This window comes from Chrysemys picta, chromosome 6 (assembly GCF_011386835.1).
Source record: "Chrysemys picta bellii isolate R12L10 chromosome 6, ASM1138683v2, whole genome shotgun sequence".
Classification (NCBI taxonomy): Eukaryota; Metazoa; Chordata; order Testudines; family Emydidae; genus Chrysemys; species Chrysemys picta.
This window is the reverse complement of record NC_088796.1, coordinates 126238167-126265299: the sequence shown is the minus strand read 5'-3', so window position 1 is coordinate 126265299 and position 27133 is coordinate 126238167. Positions and strand designations below refer to the sequence as shown.

The following is a 27133-nucleotide window of genomic DNA, read 5'->3' as shown; positions in this document are numbered from 1 at the left end:
CCCCAACTCCCAGAGACCCAGCTCTGCCTGTACCATCCCCCCCAACTCCCAGAGACCCAGCTCTGCCTGTACCATCCCCCCCAACTCCCAGAGACCCAGCTCTGCCTGTACCATCCCCCCCACACCCCGAGACCCAGCTCTGCCTGCTTCATCCCCCCCAACTCCCAGAGACCCAGCTCTGTCGGTACCGTCCCCCCAACTCACCGAGACCCAGCTCTGCCTGTACCGTCCCCCCCAACTCCCAGAGACCCAGCTCTGCCTGTACCGTCCCCGCCAACTCCCAGAGACCCAGCTCTGCCTGTACCGTCCCCCCACACCCCGAGACCCAGCTCTGCCTGTACCGTCCCCCCCAACTCCCAGAGACCCAGCTCTGCCTGTACCGTCCCCCCCACACCCCGAGACCCAGCTCTGCCTGTTCCATCCCCCCCAACTCCGAGAGACCAAGCTCTGCCTGTACCGTCCCCCCAACTCCCAGAGACCCAGCTCTGCCTGTACCGTCCCCCCAACTCCCAGAGACCCAGCTCTGCCTGTACCATCCCCCCAACTCCCAGAGACCCAGCTCTGCCTGTTCCGTCCCCCCACACCCCGAGACCCAGCTCTGCCTGTTCCGTCCCCCCACACCCCGAGACCCAGCTCTGCCTGTTCCGTCCCCCCCAACTCCCAGAGACCCAGCTCTGCCTGTACCGTCCCCCCACACCCCGAGACCCAGCTCTGCCTGTACCGTCCCCCCAACTCCCAGAGACCCAGCTCTGCCTGTACCGTCCCCCCACACCCCGAGACCCAGCTCTGCCTGTTCCGTCCCCCCCAACTCCCAGAGACCCAGCTCTGCCTGTACCATCCCCCCCAACTCCCAGAGACCCAGCTCTGCCTGTACCGTCCCCCCAACTCCCAGAGACCCAGCTCTGCCTGTACCGTCCCCCCAACTCCCAGAGACCCAACCCTGCCTGTTCCATCCCCCCCAACTCCCAGAGACCCAGCTCTGCCTGTACCATCCCCCCCAACTCCCAGAGACCCAGCTCTGCCTGTACCGTCCCCCCACACCCCGAGACCCAGCTCTGCCTGTACCGTCCCCCCCAACTCCCAGAGACCCAGCTCTGCCTGTACCGTCCCCCCCCACACCCCGAGACCCAGCTCTGCCTGTTCCATCCCCCCCAACTCCGAGAGACCAAGCTCTGCCTGTACCGTCCCCCCAACTCCCAGAGACCCAGCTCTGCCTGTACCGTCCCCCCAACTCCCAGAGACCCAGCTCTGCCTGTACCATCCCCCCAACTCCCAGAGACCCAGCTCTGCCTGTTCCGTCCCCCCACACCCCGAGACCCAGCTCTGCCTGTTCCGTCCCCCCACACCCCGAGACCCAGCTCTGCCTGTTCCGTCCCCCCCAACTCCCAGAGACCCAGCTCTGCCTGTACCGTCCCCCCACACCCCGAGACCCAGCTCTGCCTGTACCGTCCCCCCAACTCCCAGAGACCCAGCTCTGCCTGTACCGTCCCCCCACACCCCGAGACCCAGCTCTGCCTGTTCCGTCCCCCCCAACTCCCAGAGACCCAGCTCTGCCTGTACCATCCCCCCCAACTCCCAGAGACCCAGCTCTGCCTGTACCGTCCCCCCAACTCCCAGAGACCCAGCTCTGCCTGTACCGTCCCCCCAACTCCCAGAGACCCAGCTCTGCCTGTACCATCCCCCCAACTCCCAGAGACCCAGCTCTGCCTGTACCGTCCCCCCACACCCCGAGACCCAGCTCTGCCTGTACCATCCCCCCAACTCCCAGAGACCCAGCTCTGCCTGTTCCGTCCCCCCACACCCCGAGACCCAGCTCTGCCTGTTCCGTCCCCCCACACCCCGAGACCCAGCTCTGCCTGTTCCGTCCCCCCCAACTCCCAGAGACCCAGCTCTGCCTGTACCGTCCCCCCACACCCCGAGACCCAGCTCTGCCTGTACCGTCCCCCCAACTCCCAGAGACCCAGCTCTGCCTGTACCGTCCCCCCACACCCCGAGACCCAGCTCTGCCTGTTCCGTCCCCCCCAACTCCCAGAGACCCAGCTCTGCCTGTACCATCCCCCCCAACTCCCAGAGACCCAGCTCTGCCTGTACCGTCCCCCCAACTCCCAGAGACCCAGCTCTGCCTGTACCGTCCCCCCAACTCCCAGAGACCCAGCTCTGCCTGTACCATCCCCCCAACTCCCAGAGACCCAGCTCTGCCTGTACCGTCCCCCCACACCCCGAGACCCAGCTCTGCCTGTACCGTCCCCCCCAACTCCCAGCTCTGCCTGTACCGTCCCTCACCCCCAGCTCTGACCGGCCCTCTCGCCCCTTCCCTTGCCCGCGCTCTGCGCCTGGCCCGCGGGAGGGGGGGTGTGTCACGCCGCCGTTAGGGGCCGGGCCTATATCACTCCCCTCCCCCCAGTCCTCCCCTCTCGCGCTGGCGGCAGGACGCGGCTCCGCCCGGTCCCCACATGTCCGCGCCACGGCCCCAGGCGGAGGGGGAGGCGGCCCCGGGCCCCCCGCGGCACAGCGGGGAGCTGGGCAGCACCCAGGCCTCGCACCGGCTCCTGGCCTATAGCGACGCGCTGCTCTCCATCATCGCCACCGTCATGGTGCGTGAGTGCGGCCGGGCCCCGCGCCGAGCCGAGCCCTGCCCTGGGGGCCCCCCCTCCCGCCGCGCGCCCCCCGGCCGGACCCCTCCTCCCGCCGCGCGCCCTCCTAGCGCCCCCCCCCCGGCCGGGCCCCCCCCTCCCGCCGCGCGCCCCCCGGCCGGACCCCCCCGCCCTCCTACCGCGCCCCCCGGCCGGGACCGCCGCCCGCCCTCCTAGCGCGCCTCCCGGCCGGGACCCCCCCCTCTCGCCGCCGCCCGCCCTCTTGGAGTGCTCCTGCCCCCCACCTCCTGGAGTGCCCCGCCCCCTCTGTCCTCTCTAGGAGTGCACCCACCTCCTTGAGTGCCCCCTCTCCCAGAGACTGTCCCGAGTGCCCCCTCCACCTTGCCCCCGAAGTGCCCTAGCACCGGCCCCTGCTCCACACCCCCGGAGTGTCCCCACTACCTGACTCCTCTGCCCCTTCTCCCAGAGTGCCCCCGCCCCAAGTACCCCCAGCATCTGCCCCCCTTTGCCCCACTCCTGCAGACTACCCTCGCCCCCTTCTCTTTGCCCCCACTCCTTTGCTCCCCTTTGAGCCTCTATCTCCTGGAATCCTCTCTCTTATTTTTTCACTGCCCCCTCGTGCTCTTACCTATCCCCACTCCACCTTGAGTCCCCATCCCTTATCCCCCCCCAACCACCCGCTTTTCACCCTCTCCATTGTTCTCTAAGAAGGAGCAGTTTCAGAGCAAACCCATTTTGAATAGTGTCCCTATTTAAGCCACTGTCCAGGTGTGGGTTTAGAGCAAAAAGAGGCCCGAAGCTCTTCACAATGTATTATTTTTATTGCATTAGCACCCAGAGGCTGCTGTCAGGATTGGAGCCCCATTGTGCTGAGTGCTGTTCAGATATACAGGCAGCCACGGTCTCTGCCCCAAAGTGATTACATTTTAAGGCAATAGGAGTGAGGGAGCGACACCATATAAGTTACATATACATGCTTAATACAGTTAGGAAAATATGTAATCTTCAGTAGCCCAAGCTTACCCATCATTTGTTGGTCGTTGGTCAATGGTCAATTGTCACTTGGTTGGTTCAGCTTCTTTTCAAAATTCCTGCAGGACATTGCTTAGCCAAGGTGCCCAGGTATCACAGTGCTCGGGGAGACAGACTGTACATAATGGATGATGTCTGTACAGAACTTTGAAGATAATAGCCCCGTATATGCGCAAAGTGTTATCTAGCATGGTCCAGTGCATAGACATCCAATGTTCCTGGGGAAAAGCAGAGAAATTAGAATTCTGCATGTACAGTTGTACACTATAAAGAGATGGCAGTATTAGTCTTGGAGAAAGGGAAGTTATTGGTCAGAAACGTATACAGGGTACAGTACATGTATATACAAAGGAATACATTCTTATCTAGCTTTGCTTCTGACTCCCAGTAAGGTTAATGGGGCAGTCTAGAGAAAAGACCAAATAGTCAATTTTACTTCGCTTTAAAAACTGTTGCTCCCATTAGATTAGAGCAACAGAATTAAGTAAATGCCTTCTTTTTTCGTTTTGTGTACCCAGACTATTGTTGTCCATTACAGTACTTCTTTATGAGAGTGGTGATTAGGTGCCACTATAATACAAATAACTTTCAACTTTTTGTATTATAGTCTTTCTGTTAGAGATGGAAAGCAACACATCAGGTCAGTTCATGGTGTTGCAATATTAATACCAATAGTGGAATTTTTAAATACCAATAGTGCTTCCAGGCATTTGGATTTAAAGTGCTGTGGTATTTAGTTTTAATTTTAAAAAAAGTTTGTATTAATACAAAATGTTTTACATTTCACTGGAAGTAGGATTGGTTAAAATAATGACAGTATCTAGGAACCACCTTGAATTTTAATCGCCACTTAAATGTCTTAGACATCACATTCATTTAAAACCTTACTACTTTTAGTGAGACAGATAACGAGACTTCATTGAAACCTGAAGTATTGGAATTAAATCCAGCAACTTAAAAGTTATGCAGATGTTTTTCACATCAACAAATTCAAGTAAAAGTTGCTTTATCAAGACGACTGAGCTTTATCCTTACTTTGCAGGAAATAAATATGTGTATTCCGTCAGCAGTCAGCAAATCACTCGTCTTGCAAGTCATTATATCATTTCATATGAACATCTGTCTGTCATTTTAAATATTTTTGGTATGATGAAGCTCATTTTCCAGTAGAGAAGAATGAGAGGCTTATATATTCCATCCAATAATGTGATTTTCTTATTTCAGATTTTGCCTGTGGCCCACACAAAGATACATCCAGATCAGGTATCGTATATTTAATATTTTGTTATATGTTTATTCTGTCTCTGTGAGTATTAGGATGACATTGCAATTTTACTTCCAGGTTCAGGGTTTTTTTCCAGTTAAGACATTACAAAACCTTAAATAAAACTGAGACCAGTAATTCATTCTCTAATGGGTGAACTATTGAACTGAGCTGAAGGGACTGAAGTACTAAAGACTTGGTTCATTAGAGAAAAACATGATTGCTTTATAGATTAGTATATTTCAAGGTCAGAAAGAACCATTAGATTATCTAGTCTGGCCTCCTGTATAACACAGGCCACAGAATTTCACTTTGTTACCTCTGTATTGAGCCCAATAACTTGTCTGACTATAACATCTTCCAGAAAGACATCCAGTCTTGAGTTGAAGACATTCAGGGTACATCTACACTACAGCGGGGAGTCGATTTAAGATACGCAAATTCAGCTACGTGAATAGCGTAGCTGAATTCGACATATTGCAGCCGACTTACCCCGTTGTGAGGACGGCGGCAAAATCGACTTCTGCCGCTTTTTGTCGCGGGCGCTTACTACCACCTCCGCTGGTGGAGTTAGAGCGCCGATTCGGGGATCGATTGTCGCGTCCCGACGGGACGCGATAAATCGATCCCCGAGAGGTCGATTTCTACCCGCCGATTCAGGCGGGTAGTATAGACCAGACCTAAGAGATGGAGAATCTGCCTGCATAATGGAAGTTGGCAGATATTTTAGAAGCTATTTATTTTCCCCAAAATTATCAGTTTAATGGTTAATGTAATCTGTTACCTGCACAAAATTCTCTGTTACTCACACAATCTATGGGAACCCACCTTTACCCAGTTCCTAGGGTTCAGGCGTAACCCTGTTAATTTAGGCACTCACCCTTATCCTTCTGTGGGCTCAGGGCATAACCTTACACGTTGCGGGGTCTTTTACCAGTAATAGCCAACTTAACCTCTGTTTATGAACATTTCCAAAACCGAAGGCACACACTAAACATACAATGCTCACCACTTCCAATAAGGCAGATCAACTTTCTTGATGGTCAATCAGGATCAGGTCATCTGGGGGACTCCAGTTTCTGCATGGTATGGTTGGCACGGTGTTAAGGTCTGGCAGCTGATCTTGGGGCTGTGTCTTGGAGTTGGTTCCCAAGAACTTCCTTTTGGAGCCCAGTTTATATAGTGGAACTTGAGTCCTGCTTAGTTATACCTTAACCGTTTTACTCAAATTTTACTAACCAACCCTAACGTATTGTAACAAAATTCTCTAACCAATCCTAGCCCACCACCTTAATTGATTTACACCTAGCAAAATTAATTATTTAACAGACAGAAACAATCAAAGAATCAGACAGAGATCATACAGACAAAGAATAGAGAAGTGGGGACCATAAAAACAAAACAATAAAGAAATGCGGATTTCACAACCACAACTATTGATAAGTAATTTCTTACCAGACAGAATGTTATCAAACTAAGTTTTCTTTAACCATCTTAAGATCGGTTTCTTTATCTGGTGATGGCGGGTACTATTAGGACAGGATCGCCTTCTTAATAGTTCGATATTACATTGTTTTAATGTAATTTAGATGGAATCTGAGGATGTGGCTTTTTGCTGCTTAGTTCATGGCTGCTGCCCTCCGAATATGGCTGCAGACAAAGGCCTTAGGCCTTAAATATGGCTACAGGAAAAGACCTTATCCTTACAAATCAAAATAATTTCGAAAGCAATAGGAGAGGCTAAAGAAAATACAATACTAACGTGGTAAATTTAGTTAAATATATACCAAAGACACATGGTTTAAAAAAAAGTAGGAAATCAAAGATGTTCAGTATTAGACTATTTAGGTAGCACATATGAAGGTTCATAGAAATGTCTTTATTTCTATGCTCTTTAGTTGAGGATATAAACTTCCACCTAAGCCACTCTGGCTAGCATATTCACTTATTGTATGGGTGGAGTTGTAGCTCTTTCATACAAACATTTATTTCCAGGCACAGTACTTAATACCAGGAGTAGTCCCGCTGAAATCATTGGCAAGTTTCACAGCACGAAGCCTTAAAATCTAGTAGTAAGTGCTTGGGGGATTGAACCTTAGTGTAGTTCAAAATAGGGTACCAAATTGGTGTTGTCCCTCGTTTTCCCTGTAGAGAGCAGGCAGGGAGTATTGCCCATGATTATAGTGTAAAAAGCTTTCCCTGGTGGAGTTACTTCTCAGGTACTCTCCATTGGGCTAGAATAGGAGGATCTGTATTTCAAAATGCATGCTCTTCCATGTTTTGCTAATGGAGACATCTATAAAAATAACCCCTTATCCTTTAAATATGTGTGTAACTTCACTTGTGATTAGTCCCATTAATATCAGTGTGACCAGTCGCATAAGCAGAGTTATGTATCTGCATGAGTGTTGGTAGGATAAGGTGCTTAGTATGAAAAGCATATTGCAGAATATCCAAGAATTGCAGTTAGCAAATAGTCTAGGCACACATCCTTTTGTAATACTTTTGAGATGAAATAATTTCTATCCAGTAGGCTTGTACTTTTCACCATACTATACCTCCAATTATCTCCAATATTGTTTGTACAAAATTGGCAGTTAAATTAAATTAATGGAGCTATCCCATCTCCTAGAACTGGAAGGGACCTTGAAAGGTCATCGAGTCCAGCCCCCTGCCTTCACTAGCAGGACCAAGTACTGATTTTGCCCCAGATCCCCAAGTGGCCCCCTCAAGGATTGAACTCACAACCCTGGGTTTAGCAGGCCAATGCTCAAACCACTGAGCTATCCCTCCCCCCCATATCCCCCTTTTGTACAAATCTGTTTTTGGGATGAAACAAGTTATGACAGCAAAACAAAGTTAAGCTTAACATTTTATTAAGTGATATCTTGAGTTAGATCTTTCTTTAGCCTGCAATTAGATCAGTGCAAGCAGACCCTTGTGTCTGCATGGAGCTTTAAGCCAAGAAATAGGTTCTCCGAGGTAAGATAATGCAAGTACATTGGTACCTAACCATTAGATGCCTAGTCAGAAAAAAACCTTAAGGCTAAATTTAAATAATTATTGATGTAAAGATGATTTTTCAGATAAGAAATTCACTCTAAAGTCATACATTCATTAAGAAGATCTGCAAGATGTATTTGCATTAAAGAAAAGGTGAACTATGTTCTTTCCATATAAGTTAAGATAATTTAATGGAAGAGATTCTGATGCTGACATCCCAAGGTAAAGTGCAGTGCCTGTCAGAGAGTTTGATTCTGTACCCGTTGAGCTCAGGGTTGGGTTGCCATTGAATTCAGCGTGTTCAGGATTAGGCCCATTACAAGCAGGACAAGGCCATTGATGAGAAAGCACATGACAGGGCAACTAACGTGTCAAAGGGTATTTTGTTTGCTGGAGGTGTTAGTAAAGTTAGCTATAGAACTCGCCACTTAAAAGAAAGGGAAAGAATACAAGTGTATGTTTATCAAAAGGATGGGTTAAAGACATTAAATTATGTAAAATAATGGGAATGCAGAGTACCAGAATAGGATAGCTACTAATGCAGAAAAAATGGACTCAGGCTTAATCAATAGAGGCAGATGCAAAAGTGGCTGGAAAAGGAAATACTGCAATTGTAAAGCCTTAACATTCCCAAGGGATATGCCTCCTCCGGGAGGGTACTATCCTTCAAGACAGGAAGAATTTTAAGGCTCCAGGATTGCAGAAGAGTCAGCTGTAGATCAACAGGCCCAAATTTCTCTCCTTCACTGATGTGACTATCAATAAACTATTAAGTCAACGGAGTTTTGCCAGATTTACAGAATTGTAACTAAGGGCAATATTTGGCCATAAGTGTAAGTAGAAGGAAACCAAGTTTTAGTTTTTTGGGGAAGTAGAGATATAGTTGCTAAATCAGTTCTTGGACTTTGAATACTAGGGTTTAGGTTGTTAATTAACATTTCCTTGGTTTAGAAAATGATTTGCCCTTACATCAGATGGTCTGGTCTTCTGTTCTTCTGTACAGAGCAGTGAGCAAATGAGGCCTAGCAGTTCAGGTTGTAAAGACATATTTAACATTTTATTGTCTTTAGATTAGAGAGCTCAAAATTGAACCACAATGAAAACAGACCTTCTGGATAGATCTGTGTAGAGTCAGCATCGTCAAACTTTTATAGCAAGAACCACATTTTAATAAAGATTGTCTTATGACACTTCCCCTCCCACTCAGCCACACTATATTCCTTAGGCAACTACAGCAAATTACTTCTGTTGAAGATGCATTAAATAACTTAACTGGCTAAATATATGTTAACAGTAGGAAATAAGATCGAGGAACCAGCAATACATGACCAGCAGGTTCTGGGGTCCTCATTTGATAGTTTGGGGGCCTCTGGCCTCTTGCATCCCTACTTCATCTTCCTTCATATACTGGAATCAAGTCACTGAAAGGAAAAATGTCTGAGGCTTCTGAAGAATGCCTGCCCCAAATTCCAGCTTTGGGAAGTTTTGAATAGGGACATTTGCTGGTCAAAACCTCTCAGAAATACAGTGTCATGTCACAGTGACCAGAGGCATCATGGTCTAGTGAATCAGATACTAGGCTGGAAGTCAGGAGACCTAGAACCTATTCTCAGTTCTATTACTGCCCTTGGGCAAGTTACTCCACCTCCATGTCTGTCTTCTTTTCTACCCTTTATCTCGTCTATTTAGACTGTAACTCTGCCAGGGACTGTCTCACTATGTCTCCATACAGTGCCTAGTGTATGGACACCATAAGGGTTAGTGAAATAATTATGGCAGTATGTGAAGTTGAAGCGCCTGCAGTAGTTAAGAAATTGGTGGATGTAAGGTTCAATCCATATGTTTTCACACAATGTCACAGAGGTCATGATGCTATAGCAACAAGTAAAGTGACAAGTCGTTGCCACGCAGAGCTTGTGTTCCAAGTTAGACACACAGTTTATAACAGCAGAGAGATGATTATCAGTATGTATCCATCCTATTAGTTATCTTTCATCATCACCATCATCATCATCATGTTCCTATTACGCCACTGGCGTTTAGGGCAGTGATGAAGTTCCTCCACTCCGGTCTGTTTCTGGTAAGTCTTTTGATGGTTCCCCAGCTGTGCCCCAGGTTTTTCAGCTCGGCTTCCACAGCTCTTCGCCATGTTGTTTTCGGGCAGCCTTGTTTTTGCTTGCCTTCAGGTGTCCATCTTTTTGCTGCTCTGGTGATGGAATCAGTTTCCATCCGAAGCACGTGACCGATCCATCTCCAACGCCTCCTGGCAGCGATGGTGCTCAGATCCTCTTGGCTTCACTGTGTCAATAGATCTTGGTTTGAGATTGTTCTGGGTCAAAAGATATGGAGGATTTTTTTGAGGCAGGTTGTATGGAATAAAGACAGTTTGGACATGTCATACTTTCTCATTCCCCAGCATTCTGCACTATAAAGTAGTGTTGAAAGTACACCACTCTGGTAAATCTTGAGTTTGGTTTTGGTGTTGTATTTTGATGATTTCCAGACAGTTATCTTTCAGGGTTTTTTAAAAAGCTAATCCTATAAATCAAAATATGGTAGCAATGTGCAGAATGACAGGTTAGATGTCAGTAAAACAAACCATTCCTATAGCTCTTAACCATTTCACTGCGCTCAGAAACTGTAATCTAAGTAATCCCCAAAACCCTAATGATATCTTCAATTCAGCTAACAAATATGTTTCATTAAATCAGTGTAGGATCATCCTAGCACAGGTAATAATACCAGGCTCTTGTATAGCACTTTTCACCAGTAAAACTCAAAGTGCTTTATGAGGATAATTATCATTGTCCCCCTTTCATAGTTGCGGAAATGGAGGCACAGAGAGGTGTAGTAATTTACGAAGGACACAATAGGCCAGCTTGATTAATAGTTACACTTCTTTAACTCTGAACACAAGTGATTGTCTTCCCCCTTAAAAGTGAGCAGTACCAAAACCCCAGACGTTTGTTTAGCAATGGTTCCTATTTTTATTTGGCATACCACAGCCTGGCACATCTTATGCAGGCATCTAGGTAATTGGAGCAGATATTCCAGAAGGCTTACAAGTGTCTGATAAGCTCACTACTCTGTTTTGTGGTACTGTATGGATGATAAATCAGAAAATGGAAATGGTTGGAAGAAATCTATATTTTAGCAGGCAAGATGTTCTCAAAAATTTATTCTGCACTGTGAAACTACGACTTGTTTACAGATATTGCTAGTGATTTTAGAGTAACATTCCTCACCTCTCTATTTTGCAATGATGTGCTTTTTCTATTAATAACACTGTATTTTATTTCAGAAACTAGGTGAAAGTGTTCAACAGCTTCTACTAACGAAAATTGCCGTCTACCTGATGACTTTTTTAATAGTAACAGTGGCTTGGACAGCACATGTAAGGTATGAAAAGGGGCAACATTTTTTTGTCTAATTCTTTCTAGGAAGCTAAAGCAAGGTTAGTTTAGTGGAAGTGAGTGACCAGAGATGCTAGGTCACATTTTTCTGGAAATTTGCCCTGAGCGTCCTGATAGAATGTTTTGATTATAGCCAAAGAGGATTAAAATATTTGATATTAAGCCATCTTTTTGTAATGGTTTTTAAAGCTACAGAAACCATAAGATAAGAGATGTTTGGGAAATTTTTTTTAGATAATATTGGCAGAAGATACAAAAATTCCTTGTATAGTATCACCAACACGTCTGACCCGCCACAGTAGCAGCAAAGTAAAGGAAAATAAATACTGCATCTTTAAAGTCAAGCTATTTTAGGTTTGTAGACAGTAAAATATACAAGTTGTTCCATTAAGAATATAATTTCTAACATATATAGTTAGAGGAATTCAAACAGCAGAATTGGTCTAGAGCTTATGTTTGTCCTTTCCAATGCATACAACATCACTTCTCTCCCCAACAGCATATTCTTTAAAACTGAGAGAGAGATTGGTGAATCTGCAATTTATAGGGGGTACAGACTGTGCCCCTTTCCAGCATGCTTTGTTAAAAGTAAATTGACAAGGAAGCCTTTCCCTTGTCTTCTTTCTTCTCTCTTCCACTCCAACCATCTGAGCTTCTTTTCTAATTGAGGGCAGGTTAGCTGGAGTTTATTTCCTAATTTTGTCTAAACAAAACCAGTTTTCTTTGATTTGGCACTGCTCAAGATAAAGAAGAACCATAACCCCCTCTCTTTCCCACCCCCCCACCCCCAAGGCTTGAACAGATTGGGAGGGGAATATAACTACAGTTTGTCCAATTTTTCCCCTGAGGCTTTTTCCTAATTTCTCAGTGATGTACTGTACATATTTACAGTAATTAAGTAGCAATGAAAATAACTTGATTCAACTGCTTGTTTTTCTAGTGATATTAGCTTAGTGAAATAACTGCAGTTTGTCTTACCTGAGGCTTTGATACCATCATAATTGGCACTTTTTGAATGCGTATAAAAAGTAAAACTTATTACTAAACCTCTTTTAAATTATCATCTTTTAGGAAGGCTACAAAATGAATACTATGTGGGTGAAGAAAACATGGGTTGAATAAATATCTAATTGCTCAAATTACGAGATGCTAAAATCTTCCCTTTCAAATAGAGAAACTTAACAAGATTTGATTTCCTCTGGCTCGTCTGTAATATTTTGCCTATAAAATGACTACAACTACAGAATGCTTGGTTGGGCATTTTTTCCAATGCCATATCTTTATTTAAACCAGCCATTTCAATCTAGTCATGATGAATGGATGCAAGGTCTTGGAACAAATTTTGAAAGAGAAAATAGTTAAGGACATAGAAGTAGATGGTAATTGGGATAAAATACAAAATAATTTTACAAAAGGTAGATTGCGCCAAACCAACCTAATCTCTCTCTTTGAGAAGATAACTTATTTTTTAGACAAAGGAAATGCAGTAGATCTTATCTTCCTGATTTCAATAAATCATTTGATACAGTTTCACACAAGAAATTATTAGTTAAATTGGAGAATATGGGGATTAATATGAGAATTAAAAGGTGGGTGAGGTGCTGGTTAACGGGGAGACTACAGTGGGTAATACTGAAAGGTAAGCTTTCAAATTGGAGGGAGTCTACTAGTGGAGTTCCTCAGGGATCGGTCTTGGAACCAGTCTTATTTAACATTTTTATTACTGACCTTGGCACATAAAGTGGGATTGTGCTAATAAAATGTGTGGATTACATAAAGTTAGGAGGTATTGCCAATACGGAGGAGGACCTGAATATCATACAATAAGATTTGGATGACTTCAAAAACTGAAGTAATCCAAATGGGATGAAATTTTATAGTTCAAAGGGCAAGGTCATGCACTTAGGGACTAACAACAAGAATTTTTGCTATAAACTGGAAATTGACCAGTTGGAAACAACAGAAGAACTTTCTCCTGAAAGTCCGGAGTGTATTGGTTGATCACAGGCTGACTCTGAGCTGCCACTGTGATGCGGCTGTGAAAAAGGATTATGCAGTCCTAGGATATGTCAGGCGAGGTATTTGCAGTAGAGAGAGAGAAGTGTTAGTACCATTATACCAGGCACTGGTGAGACCTCACCTGGAATGCTTTGGGCAATTTTGGTCTCCCATGTTTAAGAAACATGAATTCAAACTGGAACAGGTACAGAGAAGGGCTACTAGGATGGTCAGAGGAATAGAGAACCTACCTTACGGAGGAGACTTAAGGGGCTTAGCTTGTTTAGCTAACCAAATGAAGGCTGACGGAAGAGATGATTGCTCTCTCTAAATACATCCGAGAGGGAGAGGAGTTATTTCAGTTAAGGGCCAATGCTGGTACAAGAACAAATAGCTATAAACTGGCCATCAACAAATTCAGGCTTGAAATTAGATAAGTTTCTAACCATCAGAGGAGTGAAGTTCTGGAACAGCCTTCCAAGGGGAACAGTGGGGGCAAAAAACCTAACTGGATTCAAGACTGAGTTTTATGGAAGGAATGGTATGGTCTGATGAGGTTGCCTATTGTAGCATGTGGCCCATCTGCTAGTAGCAAAAATCCCCAACAGCCAGAGATGGGACATGAGATGCGGAGGTCTTTAGGTTACTGCAGTGAATTCTTTCCCAGGTGTCTGGCTGATGGGTCTCACCCACATGCTCAGGGTCTAACTGATCGTCGTATTTAGGGTCCAGAAGGAATTTTCCCCCAGGTCAGACTGGCAAAGTGATCTCACAAAACTGGGTGACTGGGCAACAAAATGGCAGATTAAAGTCAATGTTGATAAATGCAAAGTCATGCACTCTGGAAAACACAATCCTGACTGTACATACAAAATCATGGGGTCTAAATTAGCTGTTACCACTCAAGAAAGATCTTGGCGTCATTGTGGAGAGTTCTCTGAAAACATCTGCACAATGTCTAGTGGCAGTTAAAAAAGCGAACAATGTTAGGAACCATTGGGAAAATAATAGATAATAAGACAGAAAATGTCATAATGCCTCTGTATAAATCTGTAATATACCCACAGCTTGAAAACGATAGTTTCTGTTGACCATGCCATCTCAAAAAGGATATATTAGAATTGGAAAAGGTGCAGAGAAGGGCAACAAAAATGATTAGGGGTATGGATCGGCTTCCGTATGAGGAGATATTAATAAGACTGGGACTTTACAGCTTGGAAAAGAGAAGACTAAGGGGGGGATATGATAGAGATCTATAAAATCTTGGTGACTGACTTCTCCAGGGTGCAACCTGGAACTGGGGTACGGTTGAGCCCTGTCTCAGCAGCCTGGGTTCCCTCCCGCAGACCCCTCCCAGTCCTGCATTCGCACAAACATTTACACAGGCAGGGACATACCCAGCTGCAGTTACATGAATGCCTTTGCCAGTCACTCATGAACCAACAATAGAGAGGCTTCAGCCCCCAGCCTAGGACCCCAGAGCTGTACCGTCTTACCCTGACCAGTGTAAGTTATTACCCAGTCCGCCCCTTCCTCATCGTGTAGAGGACAACGCACCAGCCCCTGTTGCTGAGCAGATTTCCCTTTGCACTTCAAAGAACACACTGTTTTTAGGTAAAAAATATAAAACCGATTTATTAACTACAGACAGATTTTAAGTGATTATAAATAATAGCGTACAGATCAAAGTTGGTTACCTAAGAAATAAACAAAATCGCAATCTAAGTTCTATATACTAGACAGGATTTGAATCGAGCAGTATCTCACCCTGATAGTACAAGCAGTTTGTAGATCTTTCAGACCCAGGCTGGGATCCCTTCTTTCCTGCCTGGGACCATCCCCCGTTCTGTCTTTGTTTCTCAGGTGCTTCCAGGTGTTGAGTTGTGCGGGGGGTGAGGCCAAGTGATGATGTTGCTTCCCCCCTTTATAGCTTCTGCCATGTGGAGGGAACTTCTTTGTTCCAAGCAAAGTCCCCAGCAGTTTGTGGAAAAGTACAAGCACAAGATGGAATCCAGTATAAGGAGGCCCAGATTGGTATGCCAGAGGGTTCGGCCGTACCCCAGTTCCAGGTTGCCCCCCGAGAAGTCCGTCACGCTTGACTGGCATGGAAAAAATGAATAAGGAAGTGTTATTACTTCTTCACATAACACAAGAATCAGGGATTGCCCAATGAAATTAATAGACAGCCGGTTTAAAACAAAAAGGAAATACTTTCCTTACACAATGCACAGTCAACCTGTGGAACTCGTTGTTGGGTGATGTTACAATTTTGGCCTTCGCAACAGGGTCCAAAAAAGAACTAGATAATTTAACAGAGGACAGGTCCATAAATGGCTGTTAGCCAGGATGGTCTGGGACACAACCCCATGCTCTGAGTGTCCCTAGCCTCTCTTTCCCAGAAGCTGGGAGTGGACGACGGGATGGATCATTTGATGATCACCTGTTCTGTTCATTCCTTCTGAAGCATCTGGCATTGGCCAGTGTTGGAAGACGGGATATTGGGCTAGATGGACCATTGGTCTGACCCAGTATAGCCGTTCTTATGTTGTTAATAAGTTAAGGAACAGTTTGTGGGAGGACCTTTGTTCAGTGATCAGTGTACTTGGGAATACAATAAAATTAAACCTCCAGACATTAAAAGAATATATTTAACCTATTAACCTTGCTTTTTTTATTCTAAGTAAAATGCAATGAGAACCAGAATAATTCCACTCTCCCCAAAGCCAAATGTAGGGGGGGAATAATCTAAACTGGTTTTCACGCACATTCTGAGACTGATGAATTTAACAAAACCTGATAATCTGGGTCTACTTTGAAAAATGACTCAAATGCTATTCAGAGATCTCAAAGATTTCCACATGAACCTTGCTCTATTTGCAAATTAAAATTTGCAAATTTATTCTAACTGCCACAATTGCAAATTTATTTTGGAATATGTACATCAGTCTGGCTTCTTTCTGGTTCGTGCATCACTAGTAAACAAAGTTTCTGTTGGTGAAAATTTGCCTGTGTTTCACATTTGAGCAACACCGTTGTCTGCAGTGGAATTTCACGAGTTTAAATGAGTAGAGACTATGACCCTACAGTCAGAGTTTTAGGGCCACTTAAGCACATGAGTAGATCCATTGACTTCTGTGGGGTTACTCACATGTTTGCACGATTACGGCCTCAGTTAATAATTTCGTTGATGTGAGAGTCAATAAAGTTCAGCTCACTTTTTCACATCTGTATTGGCTCTGCAGCAGCAGTGAAAATGTATTTCAGTAAACAAATAGGATTTAGAATGACATAAGAAACATCCGTAGAGTAAGAAAATGCCCATTTTACATAGTCTCCTTTCTGACCCAACTGCCCTTTAAAAATTAGAAAGCGATGATTCACTAATAACCACCCCTTCAGCAATTGAATTTGGATTTCTTTATCTAGCATTTTTATTTTCTTAATAAACGTTTTTATGTTTCAGATCATCAGATACCTGTTTTTTCAGTCAGACAGATATTTATTGCTAGTTGCCACTGCTGCTTATTATATAAATTGCCGAACACTGGAAATGTGTTTACGATATGTTATCAATGCCTATTTTTATAAGTAGGTTGGTTCATGACTTTTTGTCTTGTTTTTGCAGACTGTTTCAGGTGATAGAACTTATAGATGATGTTCTTGCCCTTCTAAATTTGGTGAGTCTCTATCAATCATAGTTGAACCAACAAATGCAGGTTGAGATGTATAAAGGCTGATAGAGCTACACTTTTTGTTATATTTGTATCCAGATACTGTCAACAAAGGTCTTTTTAATCTGAGTAGTTTAAATTGGCCAAATAGGAAAACAGTCAGAATCACGCAGTTTAATTTCCCTTTTCTGTAAGGCAGAGAAGGGCAAACTACGGCCCATGGGCCGGATCTGGCCCATCAGGGCTTTCAATCCGGCCCGCGGGATTGCCAGCCCCATGGCGCAGCGGGGGTAAGGCAGGCTCCCTGCCTGCCCTGGCCCTGCGCCGCTCCCAGAAGCATCCGGTACCACATCCCTGCGGTCTCTGGGGGATGGGGACAGAGGGCTCCGTGCACTGCCCTCACCTGCAGGCACCGCTCCCCACAGCTCCCATTGGCCGGGAATAGGGAACCATGGCCAATGCGAGCTTCAGGGGTGGTACCCACAGGTGAGGGCAGCGGTGGCGGAGCCGCATGTCCCATCCCGTCCCCAGGAGCCAGTGCTGGACATGCTGGCCACTTCCGGGAGCAGCGCTGGGCCAGGGCAGGCAGGGAGCCTGCCTTAGCCCCGCTGTGCGCTGCTGCCACCCCGGAGTCGCTCAAAGTAAGCAGCGCCGGGCCGGAGCCCACACCTCTTGCACCCCTGCCCTGAGCCCTCTGCTGCACCCTGCACCCCTCCTGCACCCCAGTCCCTTGCCCTGAGCCCCTTCCTGCACACCACACCCCCACACACACCTCGCACTCCATCCCGCCCCCCCGCCCCAGCCCTACATTCATGGCCCTGCATGCAATTTCCCCACCCAGGGATGTGGCCCTCGGGCCAAAAAGTTTGTCCACCCCTGCTGTAAGGGAAACTGAAATTGCCTAGAGAAATTCAGCCATGAGCTGAAGAAATGTTTAGTAGCAGGTTAGTCTGGCGTGCATGTGAGGTAAGTCAACAGGGGAATTCTGAAGGAAGCTCTTGTCTCTAGTGGTCTATATGCTGGCTGGACTCCTAGCTCTGCATAGAAGAAATGAGCCCAAACTGCAGAAATCAGGATTTCACCTTGTCCAATGCCCTGAGAGTGGGTTTAGATCACAGGTAATGGCTTGGAGCCAATTTCTATTTAGTTTTTCAAAAACTCATATTTAAATATGAATATTTGAAGTACAGGATTAATTGTAGATTATTATTATTTTTTTTTAAAGCTGTCTACTACTGAGTGACCACTTGGGTTCTTGAACCATTTTAATGAGCTTTATATTTATCCTAAATCTTATTTTAGTTTAAAGATAATACCTTAAAAGTTATTGGTTTACTTGTTAGCGTGTTTGGAGAGTTTTCTTTAACGAATAACGCTGTAATAGCTGTATTGTTATTGTGGGGATGCTGCCCTCTAGTGGATGGAGTGATGAATTTATCCTGTCTTTCATGATACTTTATTCCAGTGGTCACCAACCCATCGATCACAATGAACTGGTCGATCCTGGAGCCTCTGCCAGTCGATTGCGATCTCTGGGCTGCTAAAAGTCCGGCGGCGCAGCGGGGCTCAGGCAGGCTGCCTGCCCTGGCCCCACGCCTCTCCTGGAAGCGGCTGACTGCTGGCACGTCTCTGCAGTCCCTGGCGGGGGACGGGGCGGTGAGGCGGCTCCAGGCATTGCTCATGCCCCCAGCATCATCCCTGTGGTTCCTGGCCAATGGGAGCTGCGGAGGAGGCGCTAGCAGGCGCGGGCAGCGCATGGAGACCTGCTGTCCCCCCATCCCCTTCAAGGGCGACATAGACTTGCCAGCAACCAGCCGCTTTCGGGAGCAACATGGGGCCAGGGCAGGCAGGCAGCCTGCCTGAGCCACGCTGCACTGCTGACTGGGAACCACCTGTGGTAAGCGCCTCCTAGCCGGAGCCTGCACCCCTCACCCCCTCCTGCACCCCAACCCTCTGCCCCTGGTTCAGCCCGGAACCCCCTCCCACACTCTGAACCACTCAACCTCAGCCCAGAGCTACACCCCCTCCTGCACCCCAACCCTCTGCCCCAGGTTCAGCCCGGAACCCCCTCCCACACTCCGAACCACTCGACCCCAGCCCAGAGCTACACCCCCTCCTGCACCCCAACCCCCTGCTCCAGCCCGGTGAAAGTGAGTGAGGGTCGGGGAGAGCGAGCGATGGAGGGAAGGGGAAAGGGGCAGAGTAGATCCTGGGTTGATCTTATATTCAAAAAGTGATCTTGTGCATAAAAAAGTTGGAGACCACTGCTTTAGTCTATTGTTTTAAACCACTTCCGTTTACAGTCCACATGTCACAATATTTAATGAAATAGAAATTTTGAAATGATTCTGCTTACAACAGACTGACTTTAAATACCATTAGGGTACGTCTACACTGGCAGGGTTACAGCGCTGGCAGTTCCAGCGCCGCTCAGAGAGCGCAGAAGGGAAACCGCTGTTGTGTGTTCACACTGTCAGCTGCCTGCGTAATAGCATGTTCACACTTGCGGCACTTGCAGCAGTATTCAGAGCGGTGCACTCTGGGCAGCTATCCCACAGTGCATCTCTTCCTCTTCTGCCGCTAAGAGTTGTGGGAAGGCGGAGGGGGTTGCGGGGCATCCTGGGTGTTTCGCATCCCAGCAATCTTTGTGCTTCCGTCCACATTTGGCACCATCTTTCAACGGTTTGTATACTGCGCACTCTGCTCTGCCTCTTCAGTCTGCAGGAATGGATCCCGCGCTGTTAACCAATATGCTGCTCGCTCTCACTAACACGTCATGAGTGGCAGTGAAGTTATTCCTTAAACTACAAAGGCAAGAGGAGTGTGACGTTGATCTCACCACGCATAGTAGCTACGACATGAGATTGCTTGTGGCATTCACGGAGGTGCTGACCACGTGGAATGCCACTTTTGGGCTCAGGAAACAAGCGCTGAGTGGTGGGATCACATCATCATGCACATCTGGGATGACGAGCAGTGGCTGCAGAACTTTGGATAAGGAAAGCCACATTCATGGGACTGTGTGATGAGCTTGCCCCAGCCCTGCGGCACAAGAACACTAGAATGAGAATTGCCCTGCCTTTGGAGAAGCGCGTGGCGATTGCACTGTGGAAGCTGGCTACTCCAGACTGCTACCGATCAGTCGCTAACCAGTTCGGAGTGGGAAAGTCGACCATTGGACTCGTGTTGACCGAAGTGTGCAGGGCCATTAATCGCATCCTGCGCCAAAAGAATGTGACTCTGGGCAACGTCCGTGACATTGTGGCTGGCTTTGCACAAATGGGCTTCCCTAACTGCAGAGGGGCATATTCCAATTCTGGCACCAGACCAACTAGCCACCGAGTACATTAATCAGAAGGTGTATTTCTCAATGGTTCTCCAGGCGCTTGTGGATCACCGTGGGCGTTTCATGGACATTAATGCAGGCTGGTCTGGAAATGTACATGACGCACACATCTTTTGGAACACTGGCCTGGTCAGGAAGCTGCAAGTGAGGACTTTCTTCCTGGACCAGAAGATCACCGTAGGGGAAGTTGAAATGCCCATTGTGATCCTAAGTGACCCTGCCTACCCCTTAATGCCGTGGCTTGTGAAGCCATTTACGGGACACCTTGACAGCAGCGCTATACGCCCCATAATATTTTTGAAGGGAAGGGGGAAAGTTTCACGCAGGGCTGGACTACTGAGGCTCAGCGCCTGGAGGCTGAGTTTGAACAGCCAGAGAGCAGCGCTATTAGAGAGGCGCAGCGTGGGGCCCTAAGGATCAGGGATGCCGTGAGGCAGCAATTTGAAACTGAAAGCCACTAATATTTGTTGCTATGCTTGGGAGTGCAGTGCTTGTAATGCGAGGAGGTGATTGTGATTGGTGCAGACCATGCACTATGAAGGGTTAAGAAAATTGCCTGTTGCTTTGCAGGGCTCTGTTTGCTTTCAATTCATATAATAAAGATTGTTTGTTTGTTTTCAAACCAAAATAGTTCTTTTAATAAACAACAACAACTGGAGGCGAGAGACAAACAAAAAAAAACCCACACATCAGCCCGGAAGGGGGAAGGGAGGTCCCAAGAAGAGGTGGGGTCCCAGAACGGATAAAGATTTGTGTATGTCCAGGTATCCTATCCGTCCTTCTCCTGTTGAGTACAGTGCTGCGGGTACTGTATTTCAGCAGGGCTAAACTGCAGAGGGACGGGTGTGAGTGAAGTGGGCACTGGGAGTCTGCAGGGCTGGACTGTGACTGGGCAGGAGTAGAATGCAGCAGGTACAGACCGGAGCCAGGAGGTTGGTAAGAGTGTGTTGGCAGTGTCTGGGGGGTGCATGGGAAAGAGTTTTGCGACAGTGGCTGCAGGGGAGGGCGGACGTGGAGCCGCTCCGTTTGCTGTGCTAATAGCACCTGGAGAGTGTCCGCTTGGCACTCCATAACGTTTAAGAGCCGCTCCGTGGCTTCATTCTGGTGCTCCGCATTCTCCTTTCGGTCCCTCTTCTCGCTCTCCCGCCACTCCTTCAATTCTTGTTTTTCGGCCGCGGAGTGCATCATAACATCACGCAGAAAGTCCTCTTTCGTTCTTCGTGGTCGCTTTCTAATTCTGCACAGCTGTTCAGCCAGCGATAACAAAGAGGGAGGCTGGGCTCCCAAGGTCATCTCTGTGAAGCCAAAACGCAACATTTTACAGAAGCAGCATTCTTTGCGAAACACAGCCCACTGATTCAGTGATTTAAAACACAGCCGTTATTCACGTACCTGTCACTAACTGGCTGACCCCAGGCAAGCACACATGAGCCACAAAACCCCCAAAATGGTGAGTAGCCTCAGGGGCAGGGAAATTCAGTGTTCCAGGACCGTACTGGACACGTGGCTCTTGGGGAGAGCCAGCACTGTAGGGGATGCCTTATAATCATACTGTCCCCACATTTTCCACAGTCTGTGTTCATTATGGAAGATATCTCGCTGCTGAGGGTGAGCAAGGAATCAAGGGAGGGTCTTCTCCAAGACTGCCGCTTCCGCCCTGGCCCTTTTGCTGCTCGCCTGTGTGCAGCAATGGTCCCCCCTGCGCCCCTGTGACAGCAGAGTGCCGTGGGAAAGTTACCCTTAATAGGGCAAGAAACAAAGGAGCTCTGCCAAAAAACCTGCGGCAGCGGATTGCCCAGTATCTCCATGAGAGTTTTGTGGAGATCTCTGAGGCAGATTCACATGAAGTGAAGGAGTCAATCAACACCCTGTCCGCCGCTCAGACTAGGCATGTGGTGGTACGTGCATCATACAGACAAAAGCCTGTTTTCTGTACAACCCTCCTGCCCTCAGCAACTCGCTTCAGCAATTCCAAAAATCAAAGCCACTTACCAGGGGCCTCCTGTGCTGTTTGTGCTTTGCCAAGATCCAACAGCTGTGACTGGCTAGCCTCCTCTGGGGTAGAGAAGAGCTTCCGGCTGCATGCATCTCTGACCTCAGAGTCCTCTGCCTCTGGGTCCCTCTCTCCCTCCACATCCTCGTCCAAGATTTCCTCCTCCGGGCTCAGTCCATCCTCGACTGGCACACGAGCCACCGAAGTATCCACAGTGGCCTTCACAGTGCAGGTGGGATTGCCACTGAGTATCACGTCCAGCTCTTTGTAGAGCCAGCAGCTCGTGCGTGCAGCACCGGAGCGGCGGTTTGCCTCCCACGCCTTCACTTTGACCCTGCACTACAGTGTGTCCCGGTCATGGCCCCTTTCTGTCATGCATCAGGAAATCTGTCCGTAGGAATAATTCCGACGGCTGGAGTGCAGCTGGGACTGGACAGTCTCCTCTCCCCAAATGCTGATGAGGTCCAGCAGCTCGGCATTGCTCCAAGTGGGGGATCGCCTGGTGCGTGGAGCAGGCGTGGTCACCTGGAAAGATGCGCTGAGAGCACTGCACACGTCACCGAGCAAACAGGAAGGGGACTTTCAAAATTCCCAAGGAATTTAAGGGGTGGAGCTCACGGTTGGTCACCTGTGGGCAGGGCAGTAGAGTTCAAACTGATGACCAGAGAGGCGAGAACAGGCATTGTGGGACACCTCCCGGAGGCCAGTCGCAGCGCTGTAATCGACCTGGGTGTCTGCACTGGCACCATGGCGCTGTAGCCCTGGCACAGAAAGCTTTTTTACAGCACTGCAGCTGCGCAGTTTCTGTGTGCTAACTGGCTTGGCACTGTGTACGCCTGAGGAGTTACAACGCAGAAAGCTGCTTTACTGCGCAGAAACTTACCAGCGTAGACAAGGCCTAAGATAACACAACCAGTTCCTCAAGAATTCATTGATTGTAAAGACATTTAATCCTCTTCTTACATCGCTTTTAAGACCATACATCTTTGTGGTTGAGGTTCTCCTTTTTTTTTTTTTTTATTATGTGAAACATTGTGGATCAGATAGATGTTTACTTTCAACCAGCTCAAATTAGAGATATTTGAAACACGGGGGAAATATCAAATTTCTACATTACTACTTTAGAAGGCCTAAGAAGTGAAATAAGATAATAAACTAAATATAGATCTGCTATAAAAACAAAATATATATCTGTATAAAACTATGAAAGACATTCTAATACTGCTAAGCCTGGAGTTGAAGTGTCAAGGCCAAAAGGTCAGCTCTGTTGAATACTCTGACTTAGGGGAGGTCTACACTTAGAGCACTTCAGTGAAGACACTTCTGTGCTGATTGGAGAGCTTCTCCCGTTGGCGTAGTTAATCCACCTCGGCGAGAGGTGGTAACTGTGTCAATGGGAGAAGCCCTTCCCTCAACACAGCGCTGTCTACATCGTGGGTGAGGTCAGTATAACTGCGTCGCTCGGGGTGCGGATATTCCACACCCCTGAGCGACGTAGTTATACCAACCTAAGTTTATAATGTAGACTTGGCCTAAGAAAACACTTACATCTGCTCCATAGTGATCCATTTCCTGCAGGGTTCAGGTAGCAACTTCAGGAACAAATGATTTTTCTTGAGGTAATGTCTGCATTAGAATTATTTGTTGGTGTCATCCCTAACAGTGATGGACTCCCAGGACTTAATCGAGCTTGTGTTTCAAACATGCTTTTTTCCCCTTTCCTTCTAGGCATGTATGATGCTCATAACTTTCTTGCCATACACGGTAAGTAAGTGTTACATTTTCATTCATGTTTAATATGGCTGCTTTAACTCTAAAAAAAATACCTAATCAAAGCATTCAGAAACCCTAGAGAGCATTATTACGACACCTGAACCCCACTGTAATGCAGATGTATTATTTTTCTGATAATCCTAAAAGCTGAACACACTAAAACATGATTAGGGCTTCTTGTTTTGAGTTTATTAATTTCACACACAAGCTCTATATATCCTACGTAAATAGTGGAGTCCCCCAGGGGTCTGTACTGGGCCCAGTCCTATTTAACATATTCATAAATGATCTGGAAAAGGGGGTAAACAGTGAGGTGCCAAAATTTGCAGGTGATACAAAACTACTCAAGATAGTTAAGTTCCAGGCAGACTGTGAAGAGCTACAAAAGGATCTCTGAAAACTGGGTGACTGGGCTACAAAATGGCAGATGAAATTTAGTGTTGATAAATGCAAAGTAATGCACATTGGAAAACACAATCCCAACTATACATATACAATGATGGGGTCTAAATTAGCTGTTACCACTCAAGAAAGAGATCTTGGAGTCATTGTGGATAGTTCTCTGAAAACATCCACTCAATGTGCAGCGGCAGTCAAAAAAGCGAACAGAATGTTGGGAATGATTAAGAAAGTGATAGATAATAAGACAGAAAATATCATATTGCCTCTATATAAATCCATGGTACGCCGACATCTTGAATACTGTGTGCAGATGTGGTCACCCCATCTCAAAAAAGATATATTGGAATTGGAAAAGGTTCCAAAAAGGGCAACAAAAATGATTAGGGGTATGGATCGGCTTCCGTATGAGGAGATATTAATAAGACTGGGACTTTTCAGCTTGGAAAAGAGATGACTAAGGGGTATATGATAGAGGTCTATCAAATCATGACTGGTGTGGAGAAAGTAAATAAGGAAGTGTTATTTACTCATTCTCATAACACAAGAATTGGGGGCCACCAAATAAAATTACTTGGCAGCAGGTTTAAAACAAACAAAAGGAAGTATTTCTTCACACAACGCACAGTCAACCTGTGGAACTCTTTGCCAGAGGATGTTGTGAAGGCCAAGACTATAAGAGTTCAAAAAAGAACTAGATAAATTCACGGAGGATTGGTCCATTGATGGTTATTAGCCAGGATGGGCAGGGATGGTGTCCCTAGCCTTTGTTTGCCAGAAGCTGGGAATGTGCAACAGGGGATGGATCGCTTGATGATTGTCTGTTTATTCTCTCTGGGGCACCTGGAATTGGCCACTGTCGGAAGACAGAGTACTGAGCTAGATGGACCTTTGATCTGACCCGGAATGGCTGTTATGTTCTTGATGGCTAACTCAAGCTCAACAGCTGGGGACCCCTTGCTTATGCTTAGAAATCTTTGCCCCCTGAGAGTTCAGGCAGCATAGGGATAGCAGTTTCTCTTTAACAGGGATTTTTATTCCCTTCCCCCAGCGTTCAAGCTGTGCTGGGATGCGGGCTTGTGCACCCTCTTCAGGGGAGTGGGGGAAGCAATCAAGAAAGTCTTTTGTCCACTGATATTCCACAATGGCTTGTCTGGTGTCAATGGGCCGCCTTTCGTTAGGGAGGAGAAGACACCTCTTGTGATAAACTTGTATTTCACACTTGGTAATGCTTCTCTCCTGACTGGGGGTGTTTACAGTCTTAGCAAATATTTTTATAGTGATAGAGCAAACGTTTAACATTACCTTATAACATGGGATTCAGACATTAGAAGTAAGATTAATATATGCCACATCCTACAAGCATTTCTAAACACTGAAACATGTTCTTATAACAGTAACGCTAACACACAGACGAGCCAGACTGGTTTCCAGCTATGCCTTTGTCAGCATTCAGTTAGGCCCAGTGGCCTTGGCATGAGCTGGCACCTGATCTGCCAGCATCACAGAGACCTAAGGTGGGAGACAGATTATCCCATAGTTGCTCCCGAGGGGTTGTTACATCTTCCTCTGAAGCCTCTGGTGCTGACCACTGTCAGAGACAGGGTACTGGGCTCGGTCTGATGTAGTATGGCAGTCCCTAGATTCCAATGACAAGCGCAGTAGAAAATCCCTTAAGGGAATTAATTGAGTCTCTTTTCAGTGCAGGGCTTGGGTGATGTGCAGTAAATGCGGCTTAAGGCTGCACATTGGCTCGTGAAGATAAAAGGAAATCTTGAATAACGCCCCATTCACTGAGCACCATTCGTCTTGTGCACTAAACAAGGCAGAGGTCCTGTGGCGAAAAGTATTGGATCATGTAACTAAAGACTGTTCTAATGGATACGCACGAGGGGACTGAATTCAGGTGGCACAGGCAGACTTATTTCTGGCATTTCACAACTTTGGGGAGTTGGATTTAGCAATCTCCCCACCCTTCTAATGTACTGTTTGCAGCATGGTATATACCGCAGGTTCAGCCTAAAGCAGCGGACCTAGCGGTCCTGGTGAGGACCGTAGCCACTGAGTCCTCAGTCCTGCAGTGAGTACGGTGCGGGTGCGGGGATCTGGTCATACAGAGTCACTTGCAGGATTGGGGCCCAAAGCTGGTATGAAGGAATTCAGGGTTAGTCAGTTGCTTTGGGCCTGTCTCTAGCATTTAACAGCTCCTGCAACCCCAAATCTATGAACACCCCAGTGACTGTGGAAGCCATGTATTGCATGAGTTGGGCACACTTGGAGCTTAAAGTCAGTGGAGTTATTCCAAGAAGGAATTTGTCTTGTTTGGATTGTTCAAGTTTTAAGGTTAAATAAAAGTAGAACTAGTACGTTCCTCATCTCTGCTGCTCTCCTTTAAGTGTTTAACCTGTTTACATTTTTCTTGTAGTTTTCCTTAATGGCCTCCTTTCCAGGTGTACCTTTTGGTATTTTCCTGTTTAGCACTTGTGCTGTTGTCATCGGCCTTGTCCAGGTATGGGTGTCACTCATTTACTTTTTCCATTCATTATTAGAGACTAGATTTTATTAGATGGAAGTACAATTAGATTTATTAATAGTAGATCTAGAACATTAGGAAAGCTTCATATAAAATTTTGTGATGTTGCTATTA

General features: G+C 46.6%; 1 protein-coding gene across 3 annotated transcripts in view; it reads left to right on the top strand.

The window, feature by feature from the left end:
* The first annotated feature begins 2388 nt into the window (after window positions 1-2388).
* The window catches only part of TMEM175 (transmembrane protein 175), a 44330-nt gene continuing 19585 nt past the window's right edge, over window positions 2389-27133 (top strand). The window contains exons 1-6 of one of the 3 annotated variants that reach the window (XM_008174220.4): window positions 2389-2594; window positions 4851-4889; window positions 11195-11292; window positions 16930-16981; window positions 24043-24078; window positions 26912-26995. In XM_008174220.4, the coding sequence (XP_008172442.3) occupies window positions 2454-2594; window positions 4851-4889; window positions 11195-11292; window positions 16930-16981; window positions 24043-24078; window positions 26912-26995 (450 nt within the window). In that variant the 5' untranslated portion in view covers window positions 2389-2453. The remainder of the gene's footprint in view (window positions 2595-4850; window positions 4890-11194; window positions 11293-16929; window positions 16982-24042; window positions 24079-26911; window positions 26996-27133) is intronic. The other 2 variants (XM_024110762.3, XM_042845380.2) reach the window with 2 other exon arrangements.